General features: G+C 66.2%; 1 protein-coding gene across 1 annotated transcript; it reads right to left on the reverse strand.

Moving 5' to 3' along the window:
* Positions 1-266: 266 nt before the first annotated feature.
* On the reverse strand, positions 267-9,088 carry LOC123351516 (mucin-2-like). Its single transcript, XM_044990901.1, has 6 exons — positions 7,364-9,088; positions 5,352-5,425; positions 4,712-4,854; positions 4,106-4,230; positions 3,832-3,978; positions 267-1,100 (listed from the first exon to the last, which is right to left on the reverse strand). The coding sequence occupies exons 1-6, from the start codon at positions 9,086-9,088 to the stop codon at positions 1,038-1,040; spliced, it is 2,277 nt and encodes a 758-aa protein (XP_044846836.1). The 3' UTR covers positions 267-1,037.
* Between the last annotated feature and the right edge of the window lie 344 nt (positions 9,089-9,432).

A 9,432-nucleotide genomic window follows, 5' to 3' on the forward strand; every position in this document is an offset into this window, starting at 1 on the left:
CCAGTGCCGTGCCCAGCCCGTCCCATGAGTCTCAGCTTGTCCCAGCCTGGGCGCCTGGCTCCACACCTCTGCACACAGCTGGAGGGAGGAGGGCAGTGGCAGGGGGTTTCTCTCCGTCACATGCGGTGAGCCAGTAAGAAATGGCACTGAAGGACGACTCTGGCACAGCCCCACCCAGCCCATCACGGGCCCAGGGCAGCCACTGCTCCCACCCTTTCGAAGCAGAGGTCCGAGAGGTGCAGGAGAAAACCAGCCTAGAGCCTGACTCAGCACAGATCCCTTTATTGTGAAGCACTATAAATACAGACCTTCCCAAGGACATTGTGACCCCCCGTCATGGCGGGGCGGCCATCACAGAGCAGCGTGGTTACAGAACACATTATAAAAATGGAGCCCCAGTCCAGCCGTGCAGGCAAACGCAACCCCTGGAACCTGAACACTGCACACTGGGGGTCTCATGGCAGGATACAGCATTTGGCAAGTGATTGCAGGCAGGAGAGGCTTGGAATTGGGGGGAGGCAGAGAGGAGGGTCCTTCCCTTGCATTGTTCATCCAGTTCCTTCATGCATTCGAATTTGGCTGCTCCAGAACCGTCTGATGCTCGCTCCCACCTTCTGGGAACAGGTGGAAGCTGGGCCAGAGAGGGCCCCCGAGGCTGTGGGAGGAGCAGGGGACACACCCCATACACAGCTCGGGGCAGTATGGGGGGGCTCCCTTGGGGTGTCCCTGTCATATTCCCTGCACTGCCCAGGCTGGTTGGTGGGGGGGATATATGGGGCAGCCCCTTTACTGTCCCCCATTAGGAATTTGCCCCATTAGTGCTCGCCCCCACATGGCCCAATCCCAGGGCCAGGGGTTGCAGGGTGGGGGGAGCAGTCACCCCCCCCTCACCCCGCCACACTTTGAATGGAACCCCCTCCTCCCCAGTGCAGCAAACCCCTGCCTTGTCGGCCCCGCCCGGCACCCTGGAGTCCAGCTGCAGGAAGTACATGGCGATGCTGGGAGCTCTGCTCCCACTGGTCCTCGGGGTGGTGCCCCTAGAGATTGTCTGACGTCGCAGGGTTGGCGTAGAAGGCGTTGGTGCCGTTGCCGGCGGCGATCTGGGGGGGAAGCAAAGGGGTTAGAGCCAGGCTTGGCCAATCCACCGTTACCTGGCAACCAGGACCCCCAGCCAGGCAACCACCAGTACCCCTGTCGGCATGGAAACCAGGGCTCACTTGGCCGAGTCCTGGCAAACAGGCCCCAGTCACGTTCGATACCGGCCACCCCGTCCCTGCCAGCAGGGAGAGACCTCAGGGACCGCTCCAGCTCCACCGCCCCACGGAGCCCGGGGGGCACATGGTGGGGCTGGGGGAAGGTGACCCCACCCCAGAGTCCCGCAGGGCTGTGACTGCTTCACGGGGTTAATGTTCAGAGCACCTGGCCCCGCTGGAGCAAGCGCTGGCCTTCTGCCAACAGCACCACAAACAGCCCAGTGTCTACTGTAAATACAGCACTCGTCACGCGCCCAGCTCTGCCCCTCACTGCCCCCCGGACGCGCACAGGCCTGCCCTGCCCCACAGGCGAGGGGTCCAGGCTGAGGGGGCACTCCCAGGGCAGGAGCGTCCCCACCCTCCAGGCAACACCAAGGTGCCTCTGTGCTGGCTATGCTCCCCCCCGCCCCAGGCTTCCTATGACTTGGCTCTTTTGTCTCAGCCATTAGCGGCCTGCAGAGGTAAATATTTACTCAGACCGGGTGTTTGAACAGCCTGAGCCACTGGCTGCACAGATCAGAGGAGCTGGAGCCAGCCCAGCTAGGAACAGGGACCCGAGTAACACAAACACCCACTGCTGGGGCCAAGCACAACAGGAACCCACCAGGGCCTGGCCCTCCCACGGCCAGGGTCGGGCAGCAGCGCTTCTTCCTGCCATGCCAAATGCAGAGCCAGGGACAACGGTGACTGATGAGCCCCCCACTGCCCACTCGGCCTAGCGCCAGGTCACGCCAGCGCCCGGCCCAGCACAGGCTGCTCGGCTGGCGGGGCCCATTGCGGATGCACCCACCCATGGCCGTGCAGAGAGACTGCAGGACTCGTGGTGCTGGCATCACTAGGCTCCTCGTGCGGATAATGTCCCCCCAAGTCCTCTACCCCTGCACCTGATTAGGCCCCTCTTCACTGAGCACACTGGTGACCCTCCCCCCATCATCGCTGACAAGTTCCCTGATCCCTCAAGCCCCGCACCCCCAAGGTTTACTTGGAAAACAGTTTGTGCTTGATGCAGGGAGTGAGCAGCAGAGCCCCCCTCGCCCCCCATGCGGCACCCCACAGGCCAGCAGACCAGCCCTCTCCATGTTCACAGCTGGCCAACCAGCCTGGTACCCTGGGGCTGGCCTGGGGCTGTGGGGCTGTGGGGCAGGAGCGGGGCCGCCTGGGCTCCATGGGCACGGTGCCAGGGGCAGAGCCCAGCCAGGCCGCCCTGAGCAGGGGACACAGCCGGCACTGCCAAGGCAACCATTGGTAGAGCGACTTCTCGGAGCCAGGCATCAGCCCCACCCCCACCCTACTCCATCCCTGCCCCACAACCTCATCCTGCAACCCCACCCCCATCCCTGCCCCACAACCTCGCTTTGCGACCCCACTCCATCGCCCCACCCTCACCCTGCCCCCACTCCCAATGCTATCCTGAAGCCACCCTCTGACCCTCTTTCCAGCCCCCTCACTCAACCCCCCCACCCACAGTGCCACCCTCTGACCCCAGCCCCACTCCAGCCCCCACCCCTCTAGAGAAAGGCAGGGAGCTCATCCCCCACGGACAGGAGCAGGAATCACAGATTCCAGGTCCGAGTGTCCCAGGCCGGCAGGCCCATGGTGACCGTCTAGTGAATCTGACCTCCCGTCTCGCCCAGGCCAGTGAATTCCTGCTGAACTAGGGCCGAACGTTCAGCAAACGTCCTGTCTGGCCACAGGACCTGCCAGGGACGGAGAAGCCAGCAGGGCTGGGGGCCGGTCTGTGGGCAGGCAGGGACGGGGATGCTGGTGCTGCCCAGGGCAGGCCAGGCCATGGCAGGGACAGGACTAGCGGCCCCCAGAGACCCGGGCAGAGCCGTGGGGGCGGGGAGGGCAGAGTCACCAGCCTGCCCCCTTGGCTGCTGTTTGTTTAGCTGCTGGTTTCACATCAGCTGGGAGCTGCCCCGTGAGTGATTAACACAGCGAGGGGGGCTGGGGCCACTCGGGGCCTGGGCTGCAGCCATCTGACTGGGGAGAACAACATTTCCCCTGGCTCTAGTCAGGCCAATCCCCTGCCCCCACAGGGACATGCACCCCCCCAACCCCAGGATGTCGCTCTATAATCCCACAGGATCGCACCCCGTAACCCCCCCCCATCTACCCCAGGAGCTCCCCCCGTTGCATCGCCCCCAGCACATCCCCCCCGACGAGCTGAATAGTGCAGCAGGGCCCCGTGCTCACATTTCTGGCACTGGGACCCCCGTGCCCTTGACCCTCCCCCCTCAGCTCTCTCCCAGGGGGTGCATTGGGTGGGAGACAATTAGGACTGTGGGAAGCACCGTGCCACCATCGCGCACTAATCCCCCTCCCCTCCACCTCTGGGTTTGTGTTCTTCTCTTTGGTGAAATTTTCTGGGATGAGCTGACCAACCCCCTCCTCCCCCAAATCCCCCCCCTCAGTGAGCAATGTGGGTGGCTTCCACCCTCAGTGCCCGCCGCTGGCACCCCCAGCGTGTGCCTGGCCGGGCTGCCGTGTACCAGGCACCGGCGTTCGGGGGTGTACGGGGACAGGCATTGGGGCACACGCTGAGCCAGGGGGCACCCCAGGGCAGGCCCAGGCTTACGTCACTGTAAGGATTCTGCTTCTTGCCGGGGGCGCTGAAGCGCCCGTGGGTGTGGTAGGTGGGGTACTCGTTCATGGGCTGGTACGAGGCCTGTGAGCTAAACAGATCCAGCTTCCCACGGTTCCGCCTGCGGCACGAGCAGACGATCTGGACGGGTGAGAGGAGGCTGGTCAGTAGGGATGGGGCACAGAGGGAATGGTGGGGTCAGGCAGGGAGAAGGAGAGAGGCTGGTGGGGGCCTGAGGCCGCAGGGATGGGCAGCGGGGGGCACTCACCAGCAGGAGGAAGATGACGATGCTCAGCACCAGCAGGATGCAGACCAGGACCAGCAGGGCGATGCCCCAGCCAGGCACCAGGGGAGCTGGTGCCGTGGTGGCTGGGGGAGAGCTGCCAGAGTTGGCTAAAACACAAGTAGGAGCAGTCAGGGGCCAGAGAGGACCCAGAGGGGAGGGATCCCAGCAGAGAGGCCCAGGCCAGGGGACACAGCGGGCCAGGGACAGTCAGGGGCTGTCGGAAGGGGCCTGACCCTGGGGTGCTGGGAAGAGCCTGAGTGTGATGGCCGGGGGCCCAGCCCCAGCGCAGGTCAGCGAGGACGGCTCTCAATGGGTGCGCTGCCAGGGGGCACAGGAGCCCTCCCTCCCCGGGACAGACACAGGCTGGGCTGGGCTGGCAGGTCAGGCACCGTCCACACACCCCAAAGCAGCCCAGCCAGGGGACTCTGGTGGGAGCTGGAGGAGCCCCCAAGGGCAGCCCGGTCTCCACAGAGCTCTGCACAAGGGCCATAGACACCAGCTCCCCTCAGCCATGCTCAGCCCCCAGCACAGGGACCCCTGGACACGTGGCTGTGGAGACACTGCGGGGCCTGGCTGGAGCCTGCTCACCGCGGATATTGTCCAGCTGGAGTCCACCAAAGCTGTTCTGGCTGTTCAGCCTTTGTGTCAGCTGCTGCTCAATGCCGGTGGTGGTGATGCTGGCGTTGCTCACTCGGTACCGCAGGACGGACTCAGTCACCACCGAGCCCTGGCTGCAGAGCGTGCCAGAGAGGGGGCGTTAACTGGGTCTGGTCCCGGCCCTTCCCACGCCCCTGCCCCGGCTCCCCCATTCCCACCTGCCCCTGCCCCGGCTCCCCCATTCCCACCTGTCCCTGCCCCAGCTCCCCCATTCCCACCTGCCCCTGCACTGGCCTCCCCACACCATCCATCTGCCCCTTCCCAGCTCCTGCCACCTGGCCCTGCACCAATTTCCCCACACTACCCACTGGGCCCTGCACCAGCTGCCCCCCCACCCCTTTGAACCACCCCCCTTATGCCCTGACCTGCCCCAGCGCCCCCCCTCCCCCAAGGGCAGTACGCCTGCCCAGCACGGGCTCAGGCAACCAAAGCTCTGGGCTGCTCAGACATGGCACCCCAGGGTCACATGCTCTCTCCTCACCTTTCTCCACCCCCTCGCCCCAGCCCAGAAGGCAGCAGGCTGCCCCCTCCCCTGCCCACAGCTAGGGCAGCCGCATGGCACACACTGTACCTGAAACGCAGATCAGTGAATCCCAGGTAGTTCTGCCCATTCGGGCACCCTGGGCAGCCGTAGATACTGAGGTACTGTCACAGACAGAGGGGAACAGAGTCACTGCCAGCACCCCAGCTGGCTCAGGGGGAGGGACAGGGAGCACCCAGCTTGGCAGATCTGCCCTGGCCCTGCCAACCATCCTTGCTCCTCTCTGGAGTGCAGGGGCACGGGGTGTCTCCCCAGAGCTGGCTAGAGAGGGGCAGAGGCTCCCAGAGCCAGGGCAGGGTCGGGGGTGGGGGTGTCTCCCCAGAGCTGGCTGGAGAGGGGCAGAGGGGCCCAGAGCCGAGGGCAGGGTCGGGGCGGGGGCGTCTCCCCAGAGCTGGCTGGAGAGGGGCAGAGGGGCCCAGAGCCAGGGCAGGGTCGGGGGTGGGGGTGTCTCCCCAGAGCTGGCTGGAGAGGGGCAGAGGCTCCCAGAGCCAGGGCAGGGTCGGGGCGGGGTGTCTCCCCAGAGCTGGCTGGAGAGGGGCAGAGGCGCCCAGAGCCGAGGGCAGGGTCGGGGGGGGTCTCCCCAGAGCTGGCTGGAGAGGGGCAGAGGCGCCCAGAGTCAGGGCAGGGTCGGGGGGGGGTCTCCCCAGAGCTGGCTGGAGAGGGGCAGAGGCGCCCAGAGCCGAGGGCAGGGTCGGGGGGTGGGGGAGTCTCCCCAGAGCTGGCTGGAGAGGGGCAGAGGCTCCCAGAGCCGAGGGCAGGGTCAGGGTGGGGGTGTCTCCCCAGAGCTGGCTGGAGAGGGGCAGAGGCGCCCAGAGCCAGGGCAGGGTCAGGGGTGGGGGTGTCTCCCCAGAGCTGGCTGGAGAGGGGCAGAGGCGCCCAGAGCCAGGGCAGGGTCGGGGGGGGCGGGGTGTCTCCCCAGAGCTGGCTGGAGAGAGGCAGAGGCGCCCAGAGCCGAGGGCAGGGTCGGGGGGGTGGGGGTGTCTCCCCAGAGCTGGCTGGAGAGGGGCAGAGGCGCCCAGAGCCGAGGGCAGGGTCAGGGGGGGCGGGGGTGTCTCCCCAGAGCTGGCTGGAGAGGGGCAGAGGCTCCCAGAGCCGAGGGCAGGGTCAGGGGGGGCGGGGGTGTCTCCCCAGAGCTGGCTGGAGAGGGGCAGAGGCGCCCAGAGCCGAGGGCAGGGTCGGGGGGGTGGGGGTGTCTCCCCAGAGCTGGCTGGAGAGGGGCAGAGGCGCCCAGAGCCGAGGGCAGGGTCAGGGGGGGCGGGGGTGTCTCCCCAGAGCTGGCTGGAGAGGGGCAGAGGTGCCCAGAGCTGAGGGCAGGGTCGGGGGGGTGGGGGTGTCTCCCCAGAGCTGGCTGGAGAGGGGCAGAGGCTCCCAGAGCCAGGGCAGGGTCAGGGGGGGTCTCCCCAGAGCTGGCTGGAGAGGGGCAGAGGCGCCCAGAGCCGAGGGCAGGGTCGGGGGGTGGGGGAGTCTCCCCAGAGCTGGCTGGAGAGGGGCAGAGGCTCCCAGAGCCGAGGGCAGGGTCGGGGGGGGTGTCTCCCCAGAGCCGGCTGGAGAGGGCAGAGGCTCCCAGACCCAGGGCAGGGTCGGGGGGGGGGGTCTCCCCAGGCAGGATTGAGGGACTCTCCCTTCACTGCTCCAGGACATGCATCCACGAAGTGGGGATTCACCCGCGAAAGCTCATGCTGCAAAACGTCTGTTAGTCTATAAGGTGCCACAAGACTCTTTGCTGCTTTTACAGATCCAGACTAACAGGGCTCCCCTCTGATACTTGCTCCAGGACAGGAGACTTTGGGGCTGAGGGCTCTGGTGCCCAGGGCTGGGCCTGGGGGTGGGGTGGGGGGTGGGGGCGTCTCCCCTCCCCGCTCCGTGGGGTCTCTGTGTGTGGAGCCCGAAGTGCAGCAGCCAGCAGAGGCCCGAAGGCTCGTCACACGCAGCTCGCTGGAGCTCCCCACGAAGCCCCCGAGCCTGGGGCTGGCAGCCGCCCCCAGCTGGCAGGCAGGGGCAGGGGGCCGGGAGGGGAGGGAGGCAGGGGCTGCGGTGCTCACCAGGCTCTGGACTTTGGAAGATAATTCCTTGTAGTAACTGGTGCTGGGGCTGAGAAGGGAGTCGTTGAAGTTCCAGTTCACAATGCGGAACGAGAGAAAGAAATGGATCGGGGCCGGGGTTGTAACGGAGGTGCTGAGAGGTGCGGTGGTCGTGTTGCTAGGGGGTGGGGTCGTTGTGTTGCTAGGGGGTGGGGTGATCGTGTTGCTAGGGGGTAGGGTCTTTGTGTTGCTGGGGGGAGGGGTGGTCGTGTTGCTAGGGGGTGGGGTCGTTGTGTGGCTGGAGGGCGGGGTAGTTGTGTTGCTAGGGGGTGGGGTGATCGTGTTGCTGGGGGGTGGGGTGGTTGTGTTGCCGGGGGGCAGGGTGGTCGTGTTGCCGGGGGTAGGGGTGGTCGTGTTGCTGGGGGTAGGGGTGGTCGTGTTGCCGGGGGGCGGGGTGATCGTGTTGCTAGGGGGTGGGGTCGTTGTGTTGCTAGGGGGCGGGGTGGTCGTGTTGCTAGGGGGTAGGGTCTTTGTGTTGCTGGGGGGAGGGGTGGTCGTGTTGCCGGGGGTAGGGGTGGTCGTGTTGCTAGGGGGTGGGGTCGTTGTGTTGCTGGGGGGAGGGGTGATCGTGTTGCTGGGGGGCAGGGTGGTCGTGTTGCTAGGGGACAGCGTGGTCGTGTTGCTAGGGGGTGGAGTTGTATTGCTAGGGGTAGGGGTGGTTGTGTTGCCGGGGGGCAGGGTGGTCGTGTTGCCGGGGGTAGGGGTGGTCGTGTTGCTGGGGGGCGGGGTGGTTGTGTTGCCGGGGGGCAGGGTGGTCGTGTTGCCGGGGGTAGGGGTGGTCGTGTTGCTAGGGGGTGGAGTTGTTGTATTGCTAGGGGTAGGGGTGGTCGTGTTGCTGGGGGGCGGGGTGGTTGTATTGCTAGGGGTAAGGGTGGTCGTGTTGGTTGGGGGTACGTTGGTCGTGTTGCTGGGGGGCAGGGTGGTCGTATTGCTAGGGGGTGGGGTGGTCGTGGTGATGGGGGGCAGGGTGGTCATGTTGGTTGGGGGCGGGGTCGTGTTTCCGGGGGGCAGGATTGTCATGTTGGTGGAGGGCGGGGTGGGCAGGGTGGTCGTGTTGGTTGGGGGTACGTTGGTCGTGTTGCTGGGGGGCAGGGTGGTCGTGTTGGTTGGGGGTACGTTGGTCATGTTGCTGGGGGGCAGGGTGGTTGTGGTGATGGGGGGCAGGGTGGTCGTGTTGCTAGGGGGTGTGGTGGTCGTGGTGATGGGGGGCAGGGTGGTCGTGTTGGTTGGGGGTGGGGTCGTGTTGCCGGGGGCCAGGGTTGTCATGTTGGTGGAGGGCGGGGTGGGCAGGGTGGTCGTGTTGGTTGGGGGTACGTTGGTCGTGTTGCTGGGGGGCAGGGTGGTCGTGTTGGTGGGGGGTACGTTGGTCGTGATGCTGGGGGGCAGGGTGGTTGTGGTGATGGGGGGCAGGGTGGTCGTGTTGCTAGGGGGTGGGGTGGTCGTGGTGATGGGGGGCAGGGTGGTCGTGTTGGTTGGGGGTGGGGTCGTGTTGCCGGGGGGCAGGGTTGTCATGTTGGTGGAGGGCGGGGTGGGCAGGGTGGTCGTGTTGGTTGGGGGTACGTTGGTCGTGTTGCCGGGGGGCAGGGTGGTTGTGGTGATGGGGGGCAGGGTGGTCGTGTTGCTAGGGGGTGGGGTGGTCGTGGTGATGGGGGGCAGGGTGGTCATGTTGGTTGGGGGCGGGGTCATGTTGCCGGAGGGCAGGGTGGTTGTGGTGATGGGGGGTGGGGTGCTTGTGTTGGTTGGGGGCAGGGGGGTCGTGTTGGTTGGGGGCAGGGGGGTCGTGTTGCCAGGGGGCAGGGGGGTTGTGTCGGTGCCACCAGTGGTGGTGGTGGTGGTGCCTTGTGCTGTGCCTAGGAGAGAATTGGTCCATTTAGTTCAGGAGGAAACAGAACAAAGTACGGGGTGCAGGTGAACAATAGAAACCCCTGGACAGGGAAGCTGGGGCATCAGGTGCCCATGAGTCAGGGGCAGTTATTTTACACAACATGTGACTAGCCTGGGGAACTCACTGCCACAAGGTTCTAGTGAGG

The sequence above is a fragment of the Mauremys mutica genome, chromosome 17 (genome assembly GCF_020497125.1).
Source record: "Mauremys mutica isolate MM-2020 ecotype Southern chromosome 17, ASM2049712v1, whole genome shotgun sequence".
NCBI lineage: Eukaryota > Metazoa > Chordata > Testudines > Geoemydidae > Mauremys > Mauremys mutica.

Excerpts from the sequence above, each read along its gene's own strand:
- LOC123351516 (XM_044990901.1), bottom strand. The coding sequence starts at position 9,088 with ATGACCCCGCCCCCAACCAACATGACCACCCTGCCCCCCATCACCACG. Across the intron at positions 4,855-5,351 it reads TTCACTGATCTGCGTTTCAG|CCAGGGCTCGGTGGTGACTG; the intron begins GTACAGTGTGTG and ends CACGCTCTGCAG. Across the intron at positions 1,101-3,831 it reads AGCAGAATCCTTACAGTGAC|ATCGCCGCCGGCAACGGCAC; the intron begins GTAAGCCTGGGC and ends CTTCCCCCCCAG.